This window comes from Lepisosteus oculatus, chromosome 14, assembly GCF_040954835.1.
Source record: "Lepisosteus oculatus isolate fLepOcu1 chromosome 14, fLepOcu1.hap2, whole genome shotgun sequence".
Classification (NCBI taxonomy): Eukaryota; Metazoa; Chordata; class Actinopteri; order Semionotiformes; family Lepisosteidae; genus Lepisosteus; species Lepisosteus oculatus.
Genome location: NC_090709.1, coordinates 42,452,708 through 42,469,267, shown reverse-complemented (window position 1 = coordinate 42,469,267; position 16,560 = coordinate 42,452,708). Strand labels below are relative to the sequence as shown.

Here is a 16,560-nt window from a genome sequence, read left to right as displayed (position 1 = left end):
TAACCCACAGAAACCACAGAGAGACGTGCTGCACGCTGAGTTTCCTTTTGCCTGAGAATGAAAGTGAAACAGGAGAGGCGTGTGACAATTACAAGCCTGCTGTCTCACATTCAGCCTTTCGTAGTTTACAATCTTATTGAAACCCCCTCACTTGTCTAGTTTTAAATGTAACCTTCCAGGTGATCTCTGGGTTTTGATTTAATCTAAATCTGTTTGCATTTAACCCTTTATTGCACAATTATTTCTCTTATACACTTTATATGGCAACAAAAGACTGGTGCCTTTTGTGCTATAATCTTATGTGTTAAATGATTTCTTAGAAAAACATTTTATTTTACTTCATTATAACTGCATGCATTATTGATAAAAACATTAAACTGCAGAACTAAAATGTGACTAAATAAGTTCAGGCGGCTTGATAAATTAAAAGTGGGTGAATAAAGTGACTATGGCTGATGGATGTTACAGGAACAAATGAAGGAGTATTTATAAATGTTATAAATAAGACATCTCACAATAGTAAACATGCTAAGAAAATATCAAACTATCACCAAATATAAGCGTTCTCTTAGTGTTAGATGAAAGACCAATGTCCCAGTTATCCCAGAGCAATCCCAGACAGCCAGACTGGAGCACTGTCTCCTCTGCAGTCACACTGCCCTGTGGACACAACACAAAACAACACAGATTGGCAATTTCACCAGTAAAAAAAGTGAAAGATTCTACACACATTGATGATAAACAGAATCAGTTTGAAATGGGAGGAGCAGAAGGATGGGCTGGTTTTCCACCCTGAGGAAGACGAAGGTGAGATATGGGACCCCAGTTTCACACAATCACTGCAGTGTGTCTTTGTGCTGCTGAGTGTGGACTCACCACACTCGTTTGATTACTGGCTTGTCCAGCTCTTCCAGAATCGAGTGTGTGTTTGCTGTCTCTGTTCAAGGTGTGTGTAATCTATAGCTCTATCAGTAAGGTGTGTGTAGGGTCCTGTTCTCTCAGTACAGTATGTGTAGTGTGTAGCTCCCTCAGTACAATTGTCAAGGTGTGTGTAGAGTCCTGATCTCTCAGTACAAGGTGTGTGTAGAGTCCAGATCTCTCGGTACAAGGTGTGTGTAGAGTCCTGTTCTCTCAGAACAAGGTGTGTGTAGAGTCCTGTTCTCTCAGAACAAGGTGTGTGTAGAGTCCAGATCTCTCGGTACAAGGTGTGTGTAGAGTCTAGATCTCTCGGTACAAGGTGTGTGTAGAGTCTAGATCTCCCAGTACAAGGTGTGTGTAGAGTCCTGTTCTCTCAGAACAAGGTGTGTGTAGAGTCCTGTTCTCTCAGAACAAGGTGTGTGTAGAGTCCAGATCTCTCAGTACAAGGTGTGTGTAGAGTCTAGATCTCTCGGTACAAGGTGTGTGTAGAGTCCAGATCTCTCAGTACAAGGTGTGTGTAGAGTCCTGTTCTCTCAGTACAAGGTGTGTGTAGAGTCTAGATCTCCCAGTACAAGGTGTGTGTAGAGTCCTGTTCTCTCAGAACAAGGTGTGTGTAGAGTCCTGTTCTCTCAGAACAAGGTGTGTGTAGAGTCCAGATCTCTCAGTACAAGGTGTGTGTAGAGTCCATTTCTCTCTTTACAAGGTGTGTAGAATCTTTCACTTTTTTTACTGGTGAAATTGCCAATCTGTGTTGTTGTGTGTAGTGTCCACAGGGCAGTGTGACTGCAGGGGAGACAGTGCTCCAGTCTGACAGCAGGGTCTCCTCACTCAGGCTGTCTGGGATTGCTCTGGGTTAACTTGGACACTGGTCTTTCATCTAACACTAAGAGAACGCTTATATTTGGTGATAGTTTGATATTTTCTTAGCATGTTTACTATTGTGAGATGTCTTATTTATAACATTTATAAATACTCCTTCATTTGTTCCTGTAACATCCATCAGCCATAGTCACTTTATTCACCCACTTTTAATTTATCAAGCCGACTGAACTTATTTAGTCACATTTTACTTCTGCAGTTTAATGTTTTTATCAATAATGCATGCAGTTATAATGAAGTAAAATAAAATGTATTTCTAAGAAATCATTTAACACATAAGATTCTAGCACAAAAGGCACCAGTCTTTTGTTGCAATATAAAGTGTATTGAGTGGTCAAATAAGAGAAATAATTGTGCAATAAAGGGTTAAATGCAAACAGATTTAGATTAAATCAAAACCCAGAGATCACCTGGAAGGTTACATTTAAAACTATAGACAAGTGAGGGGCTTTCAATAAGATTGTAAACTACAAAAGGCTGAATGCGATACAGCAGGCTTATAACTGTCACACGCCTCTCCTGTTTCACTTTCATTCTCAGAAGAAAGGAAGCTCAGCGTGCAGCATGTCTCTCTGTGGTTTCTGTGGGTTTCTTCTTCTGTACTGAGGCCCCCAGGCCTGCGTTCCTGCACGTCTCCACACCTCTCACCCTGTTATCTCTCAGAAGTGCTGTCATTTCTCAGAATCATCAGTGTGTTGACTCTTCATCAGATCCTCTGTAGCTGCCATCTCATCAGGTGCTACCCCCACTCCTCCAGACACTGGTGGCTCTTGCCTGGCCTGTGGCTCGGAGAACACTTCTCCACTGGGCCTGACAGCTGAGCTTTCCCAGAATACACCTGTCCTTTGACGCTCCAGCAACCTCTATCCTGTCCCCACCCCCCCCAGGCCTCAGCCTAGTCCAGCTCCACCCAGATCCCCTGGTTCCTCTCCTGAGGAATCTTCACATTTTTCAAGTTTTGTTAAGACGCCGTGTCAGCAAGAGCTGTAAAGAGTGTTTCTTGTAGGTCTTTGTCACGGTGTAGGTCGATAGATGGAATAAACGTTTGGATTTAGTACAGAAATGCATAATGCGTTCAGTACAATGTCTTATTGTATAGCAACAAAGCAAAAACGGAACACTTTAGAGAACAAAACTGGACACCAGCCGATCATGTGCAGTACAACATTTAATCTAGACAGAAGAGAGGCGACTGTTCATCCTGTGTGTGACTCGACCCAGTTCTACAGCTTATAATTCTCTCTGGACTGTTACAATGGGCAAGGTCTGCCTAAAATGTGTATCAGCCCTGCTGATCCATATCTGTACACAGTGTTGATCTATGGGCCTGGGATTCCTCACGCTGGCACAATTGAAACATTTCAGGGGTTGAACGGCTAACGCTGACCAAGTTTTCAACCAGATCTGAAACTTTCCCATCTCATTTAAAAAAAAAAACAAGTCTTCGACCTTTCGCTTTGACGTCTTGGTTTTTTTGTTGTCGCTCTGTGCTTCCTGCTGCACCTTCCTGCTTGTGCTGTGTGGTCAGTTCAGGAGCTTGCAAGCTGTTGAACGGCAGCTGCGTCTTCACCGCCAGCATCAAGAAGAATTAAATGGTGGGTTATCGACAGAAAACAGAGTAAAAAAAAAAAGTCTCTTGTCCTGCTGTACCCACCTGTGTTGGAGTTGGTTCTCCCAGAGATTTTACGGTCATTTCGGATAAAAGGAAACGTGTGGTTGATCCAATCAGAAACCAACCCGTGAGAATCGGGTGGATTAACGAGTCCGAATTAACAAACTGAGGGAGGTGGTGGCTGATCCGATGACCTGAGGCCAGACGTTACGGATTTGCGAGGTACTGTGAGTCTTCAGGAATCACCAGGAGTGTTGGAACAGCTGGTAAGGTTGTATTCATCCACTGCGATATTTATTGACGTGTTCTCATTGCAATAAATCAATCAATCAGGGTTTATTTATTGATCAATGCACGAACAGTGCGGCATACAGCGGTGTTGTCGGCAATGAAGTGCTTTGGAAGAAGTAATTGGTTTATTCTCTGCTGAAAAGAGAAGAAAGAAAACACACAACTTTTTCGGCTGTGAAGCCTTCTTCAGGTGTTTTAATTGTGTTATACAGTCGTAATAAAGTACATAAAGTAATCTGACAAAAACATATTTTGAAGTGAATGCTTGAAAAACATGAAAAAAACAAAAACAAAACCTTTTTCATAATGGTTACACACATGACTACAACCTGGACTGATCTGTCGCAGATGTAAGTGGAAATTAAATGTTTTTTTTCTAATACAGTGTTGCCGTGAGTAATGACCAAAACAACTTCAGGCTAAAATTCACTGATGTAACTGTGAAGGTAGAAAAAAAGGTGTGAAAATAAAAGTTAAAAAGGATGACAGGCCTTGATATTACAAGGCGTTATTGGAAATACTGCCTAGGAATGAAGAATGTACAGGTTTGAATTTATTTCTACATATACAGGACCTTTCAAAAGTATTCAGACCCTTGACCAATTCTCTCATTTGACTGAATTACAAATCCTACATTGAAATTGAGTTCTCTGTGATATTTATATTTCTAAGAACTGAAATGCAACATTAATTATTTTAATGTGACACTGTTTTATGTTAGGAAATATCCTTAAGAAAAATAAAAAAAATGAAATCTGCTGTTAGTATAAATATTCAATCCCCACATTTTAACATTTTGTAGAGCCACCTTTTACAACAATAACCAGGACAGAAGCAGGACAGAAACAGGTAATATAAGATACAAGATCACTGATCGATACTGTTACCCTGCCCTCAGCTGTCAGTGTGTGATTGATACTGTGTGTTACCCTGCTCTGATCTGTCAGTGTGTGATCAGTACTGTGTTACCCTGCTCTGATCTGTCAGTATGTGATTGACCAAGTAATAGGTTTATTCCATGCTGAAAAAAAGAAGAAAGAGAACACAACGTTTCGGCCGTGGAGCCTTCTTCAGGTGTGAAGACAACTGAAGAAGGCTCCACGGCCGAAACGTTGTGTTCTCTTTCTTCTTTTTTTCAGCATGGAATAAACCTATTACTTGTTCCTTTGCAGCCTACGCATGCTGACGCAGCTACCCACCTGAACTAGTATGTGATTGATACTGTGTGTTACCCTGCTCTAAACTGTCAGTGTGTGATTGCTACTGTGTGTTACACTGCTCTGATCTGTCAGTGTGTGATTGATACTGTGTTACACTGCTCTGATCTGTCAGTGTGTGATGAGTACTGTGTGTTACCCTGCTCTGATCTGTCAGTGTGTGATTGCTACTGCGTGTTACACTGCTCTGATCTGTCAGTGTGTGATCAGTACTGTGTGTTACCCTGCTCTGATCTGTCAGTGTGTGATTGCTACTGTGTGTTACCCTGCTCTGATCTGTCAGTGTGTGATTGATACTGTCACACTGCTCTGATCTGTCAGTGTGTGATCAGTACTGTGTGTTACCCTACTCTGATCTGTCAGTGTGTGATTGCTACTGTGTGTTACCCTGCTCTGATCTGTCAGTGTGTGATCAGTACTATGTGTTACCCTGCTCTGATCTGTCAGTGTGTGATCAGTACTGTGTGTTACCCTGCTCTGATCTGTCAGTGTGTGATCAGTACTGTGTGTTACCCTGCTCTGATCTGTCAGTATGTGATCAGTACTGTGTGTTACACTGCTCTGATCTGTCAGTGTGTGCATTTATTTATACAATCATGCTTGAATTGGTCCTTGTTCCTGTTTTTTCTTTGTCTAAAAAGGATTATTGTGACTTGGGACAGTAGCAGTCATGGGCAATTCTGATTCTCATAACCTGTCAGAGAGAAAGTACTATTACGATTTAAACTCAAATGCATCTCAGGTCCAGGACAGCTGGTCCGGCCATTCAAGTCCTGTGCTGTCTTTGGCTCTGGAGGGGCTCTGATCGCGTCTCGGTCTCTCTCTCCTCTGCTCCAGCATGTCTTTCGGCCCCCAAAAGATTCGTGAGCCTGAGCAGGAGGAGGTAGAGAGACCCCTTCTGTTAGAGCCTCAGTGCTCCAGCTCCTTGGGCAGTTCCTCCATGCCTGAAATTATCCAGTGTGACCACGAGTTCACGAGAGAGGAGGTGAGTTGTGGTTTTGTTTTCTGCTGGGTGACACAGAGGCTGGTTTATGGAAAGCTGGGTCTCTTCTTGATGACGCCACCAGCCTGCCAACCAGGCTACAGGGGGCATTTTGAAACCCAGATGCTCTTGCGCCGCCCTGCTGGGGAATCCTGGTGTTGCAGGTGCACAGTGTACACCGTGGGATGGGTGGACATTAACTGACCTGTGATCCTCATGCAGTGGCAAGCACTCTAACCAGGGCAATATCAGAGAAAGGCGCCCTTCCAGTGAGCATCAGCACTCTGCTCCACACTCCCACTACCCTCTGTGTAAAGTTAAATGCCTCCTGGTCTCAGTTTTAAATGTGTTCCACCTCCAGGGCTCTGGCAGGCCCATTCAGCTGGTTGAGGTCAGCTCTGATGGCGACCTCCTGTTCCAAGAGGACGTCCTTCAGCAGTGCTTCCTGTGCTCAGATGTGAGGGAGACTCCGGTCTGCGTGGTGTCTATTGTCGGGGAGAGGAGGAAGGGCAAGTCGTTCCTCCTCAACTACCTCCTGCGCAAGCTGTCTAACATGGTGAGAGCACCCCACCCCCTCCACTCTCTGTGTAAATCAGGGTCTTATGGCCCTGACATCCCACCCCCACCACTCTCTGTGTAAAGCAGGGTCTTATGGCCCTGGTTGTGAATGCTCCCTTTCTTGTGGACTCAGGACGAGTGGGACAGGATGAGTGACAGTGAGCCTCTGCGAGGGTTCGAGTGGGGGTCTGGAACTGAGACCATGACGAAGGGTGTGTTCATCTGGAGCCAGCCTCTGTTCCTGGAGACGCAGGAGGGCAAGGCAAGCACCGTCCGAGCTGGGAATTTGTCTGTTGTAGGGGGTACAACTCGATGGCTCAGACAGGCGCTGGTCCAGCTAAGTCTTTCACAGAATAGGCAGGAACAAGAGCTCTTCTGCCCCTCACCAGCCCCTGGGACCCCCTTGTCCACACTCGGGGCATCTGTGTGACAAACTGGAAACCGTTCTCTGCTCAGGAGTGGGAAGATTTAGGTCATTGAGCCATTGGCTGGGCAGCTTGCTCCACACTCCCCCCACCCTTTGTGTAAAGCTCTTCCAGCTGTGTCTTGGTACTGGAGGGGAGGGGGGGACAGATGACCACTGCAGCTCTGCTCTGAACACTCTGTCTCTGTCCCCTCTGTCCAGTTGGCTGTCTTCCTGGTGGACACTGAGGGCTCCGTGGATCTGTCGCGGGAGATGGAGCTGAGCGTGAAGCTGTGTGCCCTGAGCGTCTTTCTCAGCTCGCACGTGGTGAGAATTGTGGGGCCTTGTCCCACCTTCCGGGGTGACTGTGAGCCCCTTGCTGCGTCCCTGAGAGCTCACGTGTCCCCCCCCGTCCTCTCTCCCAGATCTTCAACGTCCACGCTGATGTGAAGACAACAGACCTGGACTACCTGGAGGTACAGCGCTCGGCCGCGGTCTTATCCCCCGATGTGCCACGCAGCACCTGCGCAAGGGAGCTGTGGTGCAGCTGGGGGCTGAAACCAGGAGCCTCTCGGTATCACAGGTCCTTCAGCTGGGACTGTGGACCGGGGTTAGAGTTCGCCCCCTGCTGGTGACATGTGGCATGAGCGCAGCACTGTATGACTCGAGGTGCTGTTGTGTGTGATGCTCTGTGCTGCCTGGTTTCCCTCACACAGCTATATAAGTAGGCCAGTCCCATCTTTCCCAATAATGATAATATTGCTTTATTAGCCCCAATACAATTTCTTGCATTCGGAATTCCTCTTTTCGCAGACCCCAGCTTGCTCTCTATAAGACACAGACAGGGAGAGAAGCTGGGGGTCAGAGTACAGGGTCAGCCATTGTGCAGCACCCCTGGAACAGCTGGGGTTAAGGGCCTTGCTCAGGGGCCCAACAGAGTAGGATTCCTCTGTCGGCTGGATTCCTTAGCCACAGAGCCACCACTCTGCCCAATGCGGGGTCTGCCTGTGTACAGTATGTGATTGTATTTGTAGATTTGTTTTATATGTGCATCCATGTTTGTTTTTATGAGTGCCTGTGTCTCTATCAGACTGTCTGACTGACAGGTTCAAATTGTGTCTCAGGAGTATTGGCATGAGTGGTAAATTACACAGTTGCCAAAACAGAGATAATTAACTCTGCAATTACAGACAGTTTTAAGAGAGAGAACCGATGGCTGTCTCTCTCCGTCTCTGAATAACTGATGGCCTGTGTCTACGCTGTTTGCAGCTGCTGCATCTTGTGGTAGAAAAGGGGGGAGGCGCCTTTGACAAGCAGTATTTTCAGGTACAAACTTGACTCTTCAGTGAACACAAAAAAGATCAGATCTGTTTTATCACCTGCAAACCAGGTGATGTCTTTCTTACCTGGACATGTAAAAATAACATGTTATAATAAACTTTATTTTATGTAAAGGAACAAATAATAGGTTCATTCCAGGGTGAAAAGAGAAGAAACGTTTCTGTTTTCTCTCTTCTCTTTTCAGCAGGGAATAAACCTGTTACTTGTTCCTTTGCAGCCTACACATGCTGACGCAGCTCCCCCACCTGAACTACTTTATTTTATGTAGCATGTTTTAAAAGTAAGTAAGTAAGTCATCTCAAAGTAAGTAATTGGTTCAATAAAAGCCTTTCAGAACAGAAAGGTTTTGATTCTAGATTGGAAAGAGCTCAGGGAGTGTGATTCTCTGATGTACTTGGGGATACATTTCCAGAGCTCTGGGGCAGAGCAGGAGAGGCCTTGTCACCCATAGAGTGTAGACATGCTTGAGAGACAGTTAGGAGACCAGAGTTAGAAGAGCGAAGGTTGTGAGGTGGGGAGTAGGGCGATGATAGCTCAGACAGGTACTGAGGTGCCAAGCCATGTAGAGCCTTATAGGTGAGCAGGAGGATTTTGAAGTTGACATGAAACCTGACAGGACGCCAGTGCAGGGACCCCAGGATATGAGTGATGTGATCACTTTTGCACCTGATCACGAAGTCAAGCTTGGGTCACTCCTAAATTCCTCAATTTTGATTGAAATTCCACCACAGTGCTGTCCACAGATAGGGCTACTACACTGGTTTTACCATAGTAGTACACAGGTGCTGAGCAGCATGATTTCAGTCTTGTTGTAGTTTAAGCTAAGGAAATTTAGAGTCACCCAGGCTTTTCTATTAGAGATGCAGTCAGTGCAGACACAGCCATTTCAGTGTCAGGCTTAGTACAGATATAGCTTTAAGCATCATCAGCGTAGAAATGATAGATCAGACCATGTGATCTTAATAATTGACCACGTAGATAGAGGTCAATGCTGAATAGTAGAGACCCCAGCATCAGATAAGACCTGAACCATTTGGGAGCAGTGTCAGAAACTGCAAACACAGGCTCAACACGAGAGAATAAGATCTCATGGTTAACAGTGACGAAAGCAGCACTGAACTCTAGAAGTATAAGGATAGGATGAGAAACAGAGTCTGAAGCCATAAACAGATTGTTAGGGACTTTGACCAGGGCAGTTTCTGTGCTGTCTGACTGTCTTATAATGGTTTGAAGAGGTCATTGTGTTGAGGACAACAGGGCAGGGAGAGAAGAAACAGGATTGAAATAAAACACAAGTAATGGAAGGTAGCAGACTCATAGGCAGACTCATAGGCAGCTGGTGGATTTCATGAGCAATACCAGTTTACTAAGGCATGCAGTGTCCACTTGGAAGAAAGCAGATTTGCAGGCATCATAACAGCAGTCAGCATTCACACAGAGTATTGATTAAGCTAATCAATCTCTTGGGACAAGAATGATTTCAATCATTCTCAAGCACGTGTTATTACTTGAGCTGACAGAGGCTCTTCTATAGAGCTAGATAAGATTTCATGACTTTGTAAGGTGAGCTGATATGAGATCTTTCTCAATCTCTAATAAAGGGATTTGAGTTCCTGGTTCAGGACTGGACACAAACTCAGGAATTTGGACAGACTGGAGGATCCCGACTCCTGGAGAAAATCATCCAGGTAGGAGAAGTACTGTGGACCTTTTATATATATATAGCCCTGACCTGTACTGAGAACGACAGAGAGGTACTGATTCTCTAGACCGGTCAGGAGCTTCAACAGTGCCACCTACAGGCCACAGACTAAAGAAACTCAGTTCCTCTCGCTTGTCAGTGTGGGACACTCCCTTCAGACTAAAGAGACTCAGTTCCTCCAGCCTGTCAGTGTGGGACACTCCACTCAGACTAAAGAAACTCAGTTTTTCCGGCCTGTCAATATGGGACACTCCACTCAGACTAAAGAGACTCCTTTCCTCCAGCCTGTCAGTGTGGGACACTCCCTTCAGACGAAAGAGACTCAGTTACTCCCGCCTGTCAGTGTGGGACACTCCACTCAGACTAAAGAGACTCAGTTCCTTCAGGTTGAGAGCTGTATTGTTCAGACACAGAGGGCTGGCATCCTATCCCTTTCCTGAGTCGACATGTCTGTCTGTGCTTTCAGCGCCTGGAGAAGTCCGGGACAAACAAGCAGGCTCTGAGAATCCTCAAGGAGAAGAGGCCACGCTGTCACCTTATGCCCTTACCTGGGAACAAACTGCTTTGGAGCCCACAGGGAACCATGCGAGGTAAAAACCAGACAGCTCCACTCCCAGAGCAGTGTCACTGAGGAGCCACAGGGAGGCGGTGTTGAGCTGTGAAAATTAGATCCCCTAGTAGTCCAGTCTAAGTTCAAGACTATAGAGCTTCAAGATCTTCAGTTGACTCATCTGTTTCCTTGTTGTGTGTTTCTAAGAAATGGATGAACAGTTTCAGCACTGCCTGAAAGAGTTCATCAACCACATTGGCCAGGTCCTGAAGACGACACGGTCAACCATGACAGGAAAGACACTGGCAGGGAAATTCAAGGTAAGACATTATTCACTGAACCAATCAACATCCATCACTACACAACTAGGGTACAACACCTCAAAGAGCAGCGTAGAAACCAGTACAGTGCAGTAAAGCCCAGTGAGATCATGGTAGAAACACAATACGGTGCAGTAAACTACAAGTCATACAGTGTGTACAGGGTGATGCGAACCATCAGCTGTTCTAATGTGATTTCTGTCAGTTGTTGAGAATGAATTGTCACAGAAAGAGTTAAGCCCAGTGAAGCCTCACTTACCTTATTATTTTCTCTGTAGGAGATGGCACATATGATTCTGAAAAGCAACTACAGAATTTCCTCTCCTGCAGAGGTGAGTCTCTCTCTTTCTTGCTGGCCCAGACAATCTTTTAATCCTTTCTCTGTTGCTGTCTTCAGTCTGTTCAGAATAAGGAGACTCAGTTCCTCCAGCCTGTCAGTGTGGGACACTCCCTTCAGACTGAAGAGACTCAGTTCCTCCTGCCTGTCAGTGTGGGACACTCCCTTCAGACTCAAGACACTCAGTTCCTTCAGCCTGTCATTGTGGGACACTCCACTCAGACTAAAGAGACTCAGTTCCTTCAGCCTATCCGTGTGAGACCCTCCCTTCAGACTAAAGAGACTCAGTTCCTTCAGCCTGTCAGTGTGAGACACTCCCTTCAGACTCAAGAGACTCAGTTCCTTCAGTCTGTCAGTGTGGGACACTCCCTTCAGACTAAAGAGACTCAGTTCCTTCAGCCTATCCGTGTGAGACCCTCCCTTCAGACTAAAGAGACTCAGTTCCTTCAGCCTGTCAGTGTGAGACACTCCCTTCAGACTCAAGAGACTCAGTTCCTCCAGCCTGTCAGTGTGGGACACTCCCTTCAGACTCAAGAGACTCAGTTCCTCCAGCCTGTCAGTGTGAGGCACTCCCTTCAGACTAAAGAGACTCAGTTCCTTCAGCCTGTCAGGGTAGATTACTCCTTGAAACATGTTTCTGGGCGTCTATGATTCCAGGATACTTGTATCAATATCAGCTCTATCTGTAACCCCTTTCCTTCCTCCCCCAGCTCATCCATACCCTCAACCTGCTCACTATCCAGCAGCTGAAGCAGGAGTTCATCATCTTTCTGAGTGAGCAGGTAAGAGACTGTGTGTGAGACAAAGGGTGTAAGTCTTAGGGTGTGAGAGAGTGTGAGAGAGTGTGTGCACACACTGTATGTGTATGTTTGAGCGCCTGGGCTTGATCATGCCCGACCCCACACAGGGGATGAGGAGGACTGTGGTACAGAAGGAGGAAGATCTGCTGGCCCGTGTGCAGGGTGAAGTCAGGAGCTCTCACAGTTCTTGAGCTCTGAGTGAGAGAAGTTCCTGAAGGAATACAATCTCCTCATCATCAAGAGGGCGAAGGAGGACTTCACAAACTTTCTGAATGAGTGTGTGTGTGTGTGAGAAACTGGGAGGGTGTGAGTGTGTGGGTGAGAGAGAAACTGGGAGGGTGAGAGTATGTGTGTGTTTGTGTGAGAAATGGGAAGGGTGAGAGTGTGTGTGTGTGTGAGAAACTGGGAGGGTGAGAGTGCGTGTGTGTGTGAGAAACTGGGAGGGTGAGAGTGCGTGTGTGAGAGAAACTGGGAGGGTGAGAGTGTGTGTGTGTGTGAGAGAAACTGGGAGGGTGAGAGTGTGTGTGTGAGAGAAACTGGGAGGGTGAGAGTGTGTGTGTGTGAGAGAAACTGGGAGGGTGAGAGTGTGTGTGTGTGAGAGAAACTGGGAGGGTGAGAGTGTGTGTGTGTGAGAAACTGGGAGGGTGAGAGTGTGTGTGTGTGTGTGAGAAACTGGGAGGGTGAGAGTGTGTGTGTGTGTGAGAAAAACTGGGAGGGTGAGAGTGTGTGTGTGTGTGAGAAAAACTGGGAGGGTGAGAGTGTGTGTGTGTGAGAAACTGGGAGGGTGAGAGTGCGTGTGTGTGTGAGAGAAACTGGGAGGGTGAGAGTGCGTGTGTGTGAGAAACTGGGAGGGTGAGAGTGTGTGTGTGTGAGAAACTGGGAGGGTGAGAGTGTGTGTGTGAGAGAAACTGGGAGGGTGAGAGTGTGTGTGTGTGAGAGAAACTGGGAGGGTGAGAGTGTGTGTGAGAGAAACTGGGAGGGTGAGAGTGTGTGTGTGTGAGAGAAAAACTGGGAGGTTGAGAGTGTGTGTGTGTGAGAGAAAAACTGGGAGGGTGAGAGTGTGTGTGTGTGTGAGAAAAACTGGGAGGGTGAGAGTGTGTGTGTGAGAAAAACTGGGAGGGTGAGAGTGTGTGTGTGAGAAAAACTGGGAGGGTGAGAGTGTGTGTGTGTGAGAGAAAAACTGGGAGGGTGAGAGTGTGTGTGTGTGTGAGAGAAAAACTGGGAGGGTGAGAGTGTGTGTGTGTGTGAGAGAAAAACTGGGAGGGTGAGAGTGTGTGTGTGTGAGAGAAAAACTGGGAGGGTGAGAGTGTGTGTGTGTGAGAGAAAAACTGGGAGGGTGAGAGTGTGTGTTTGTGAGAAAAACTGGGAGGGTGAGAGTGTGTGTGTGTGAGAGAAAAACTGAGAGGGTGAGAGTGTGTGTTTGTGAGAAAAACTGGGAGGGTGAGAGTGTGTGTGTGAGAGAAACTGGGAGGGTGAGAGTGTGTGTGAGAGAGAAACTGGGAGGGTGAGAGTGTGTGTGTGAGAAACTGGAAGGGTGAGAATGTGTGTGTGAGAGAAACTGGGAGGGTGAGAGTGTGTGTGTGTGTGAGAGAGAGAAACTGGGAGGGTGAGAGTGTGTGTGTGTGTGAGAGAGAAACTGGGAGGGTGAGAGTGAGTGTGTGTGAGAGAGAAACTGGGAGGGTGAGAGTGTGTGTGTGTGTGAGAAACTGGGAGGGTGTGAGAGTGTGTGTGTGTGTGAGAGAAATGGGGAGGGTGTGAGAGAGTGTGGGAGAGAAACTTGGAAGCTGTGAGAGAGTGTGTGTCATCGTTTGTCTGTATAAGAGAGAAAGTGTGTGTGTGAGAAACTGGGAGGGTGTGAGAGTGTGAGAGAGTGCTTGTCAGTGACAGTGTGTGTGTGTAATCTACTGGGCTCCACTGGGGTGTCTTCTGCTTGTTTCTGGGGTATCTTGAGGTGGGCTCCTGCTGGTTTCTGGGGTATCTTGAGGTGGGCTCCTGCTTGTGTCTGGGGTATCTTGAGGTGGGCTCCTGCTTGTGTCTGGTGTGTGTGAGACAAACTGGGAGGGTGAGAGTGTGTGTGTGAGACAAACTGGGAGGGTGAGAGTGTGTGTGTGTGTGTGAGAGAGAAACTGGGAGGGTGAGAGTGTGTGTGTGTGAGAGAGAGAAACTGGGAGGGCGAGAGTGTGTGTGTGTGAGAGAGAGAGAAACTGGGAGGGTGAGAGTGTGTGTGTGTGTGAGAGAGAGAAACTGGGAGGGCGAGAGTGTGTGTGTGTGAGAGAGAGAGAAACTGGGAGGGCGAGAGAGTGTGTGTGTGTGTGAGAGAGAAACTGGGAGGGTGAGAGTGAGAGTGTGTGTGTGAGAGAAACTGGGAGGGTGAGAGTGTGTGTGTGAGAGAGAAACTGGGAGGGTGAGTGTGTGTGTGTGTATGAGAGAAACTGGGAGGGTGAGAGTGTGTGTGTGTGTGTGTGAGTGAAACTGGGAGGGTGAGAGTGTGTGTGTGTGTGAAACTGGGAGGGTGAGAGTGTGTGTGTGTGTGTGAGAAAAACTGGGAGGGTGAGAGTGTGTGTGTGTGAGAAAAACTGGGAGGGTGAGAGTGTGTGTGTGTGAGAGAGAAACTGGGAGGGTGAGAGTGTGTGTGTGTGTGAGAGAAAAACTGGGAGGGTGAGAGTGTGTGTGTGTGTGAGAGAAAAACTGGGAGGGTGAGACTGTGTGTGTGTGAGAGAAACTGGGAGGGTGAGAGTGTGTGTGTGAGAGAAACTGGGAGGGTGAGAGTGTGTGTGTGAGAGAAACTGGGAGGGTAAGAGTGTGTGAGAGAGAAACTGGGAGGGTGAGTGTGTGTGTGTGTATGAGAGAAACTGGGAGGGTGAGAGTGTGTGTGTGTGTGAGAGAGAAACTGGGAGGGTGAGAGTGTGTGTGTGTGTGAGAAACTGGGAGGGTGAGAGTGTGTGTGTGTGAGAGAGAAACTGGGAGGGTGAGAGTGTGTGTGTGTGAGAAACTGGGAGGGTGAGAGTGTGTGTGTGTGAGAGAAACGGGGAGGGTGTGAGAGTGTGAGAGAGTGCTTGTCGGTGACAGTGTGTGTGTAATCTACTGGGCTCCACTGGGGTGTCTTCTGCTGGTTTCTGGGGTAACTTGAGGTGGGCTCCTGCTTGTTTCTGGGGAGCCCTGAGCAGTTTGGGGGGTGTAGTGTGATGCCCTCTGCTCTAAAGTGACCCTGTGCTCTGTTTCCTCAGAGATCGATCTTGCACGACAGCACACTGTGGATAAAGAGGAATGTGGAGCAGAAGGAGAAAGATCTGCTGGCCCGTGTGCAGGGTGAAGTCAGTCAGCAGGTTTTCCAGGAGCTCTCTCAGTTCTTGAGCTCTGAGCGAGAGAAGTTCCTGAAGGAATACACTCTCCTCATCTTCAAGAAAGCGAAGAAGGACTTCACCGACTTTCTGAAAGAGCAGGTGAGTGTGTGTGTGACAGAAACTGGGAGGGTGAGTGTGTGGGTGAGAGAGAAACTGGGAGGGTGAGAGTATGTGTGTGTTTGTGTGAGAAATGGGAAGGGTGTGTGAGAGTGTGGGAGAGAAACTTGGAGCTGTGAGAGAGTGTGTGTGATCGTTTGTGTGTATAAGAGAGAAAGTGTGTGTGTGAGACACGGGGAGGGTGTGAGAGTGTGAGAGAGTGCTTGTCAGTGACAGTGTGTGTGTGTAATCTACTGGGCTCCACTGGGGTGTCTTCTGCTGGTTTCTGGGGTATCTTGAGGTGGGCTCCTGCTGGTTTCTGGGGTATCTTGAGGTGGGCTCCTGCTTGTGTCTGGGGTATCTTGAGGTGAGCTCTGAGCAGTTCAGAAGACGTAGTGTGATGCCCTCTGCTGTAAAACAACCTTGCACCCCGTTTCCTTAGAGAGAGATCAAGCAGAGAAATACCTGCTTGTTTTTGGGGTGTCCTGGGGCAGCCACTTGCTTATTTCTGAGGGTGAGTGTGTGTGTGAGAGAGAAACTGGGAGGGTGAGAGTGTGTGTTTGTGTGTGTGTGTGTGAGAAACTGGGAGGGTGAGAGTGTGTGTGTGTGTGTGAGTGAAACTGGGAGGGTGAGAGTGTGTGTGTGTGTGAAACTGGGAGGGTGAGAGTGTGTGTGTGTGTGAGAAAAACTGGGAGGGTGAGAGTGTGTGTGTGTGAGAAAAACTGGGAGGGTGAGAGTGTGTGTGTGTGAGAGAGAAACTGGGAGGGTGAGAGTGTGTGTGTGTGTGAGAGAAAAACTGGGAGGGTGAGAGTGTGTGTGTGTGTGAGAGAAAAACTGGGAGGGTGAGACTGTGTGTGTGTGAGAGAAACTGGGAGGGTGAGAGTGTGTGTGTGAGAGAAACTGGGAGGGTGAGAGTGTGTGTGTGAGAGAAACTGGGAGGGTGAGAGTGTGTGTGTGAGAGAGAAACTGGGAGGGTGAGTGTGTGTGTGTGTATGAGAGAAACTGGGAGGGTGAGAGTGTGTGTGTGTGTGAGAGAGAAACTGGGAGGGTGAGAGTGTGTGTGTGTGTGTGAGAAACTGGGAGGGTGAGAGTGTGTGTGTGTGAGAGAGAAACTGGGAGGGTGAGAGTGTGTGTGTGTGTGAGAAACTGGGAGGGTGAGAGTGTGTGTGTGAGAGAAACTGGGAGGGTGAGAGTGTGTGTGTGAGAGAGA

The 16,560-nt window shown here is 47.4% G+C and overlaps 2 protein-coding genes and 1 long non-coding RNA gene across 10 annotated transcripts in view; 1 reads left to right on the top strand and 2 right to left on the bottom strand.

Moving 5' to 3' along the window:
* LOC138243259 (RING finger protein 112-like) overlaps positions 1 to 16,560 on the bottom strand; it is a 69,087-nt gene that overhangs the window by 12,175 nt on the left and 40,352 nt on the right. The gene's annotated exons all lie outside the window — the stretch shown is intronic.
* LOC107076063 (guanylate-binding protein 3-like) overlaps positions 1 to 16,560 on the top strand; it is an 84,818-nt gene that overhangs the window by 46,022 nt on the left and 22,236 nt on the right. For 2 of the 8 annotated variants that reach the window (XM_069198778.1, XM_069198777.1), the window contains exons 11-15: positions 10,370 to 10,493; positions 10,661 to 10,773; positions 11,052 to 11,105; positions 11,821 to 11,892; positions 15,138 to 15,353. In XM_069198778.1, the coding sequence (XP_069054879.1) occupies positions 10,370 to 10,493; positions 10,661 to 10,773; positions 11,052 to 11,105; positions 11,821 to 11,892; positions 15,138 to 15,353 (579 nt within the window). The other 6 variants (XM_069198780.1, XM_069198779.1, XM_069198781.1 and 3 more) reach the window with 6 other exon arrangements.
* The window catches only part of LOC138243305 (uncharacterized), a 41,880-nt gene continuing 25,939 nt past the window's right edge, over positions 620 to 16,560 (bottom strand). The window contains exon 3 of the long non-coding RNA XR_011192090.1: positions 620 to 660. This is a non-coding gene — a long non-coding RNA (uncharacterized lncRNA). The remainder of the gene's footprint in view (positions 661 to 16,560) is intronic.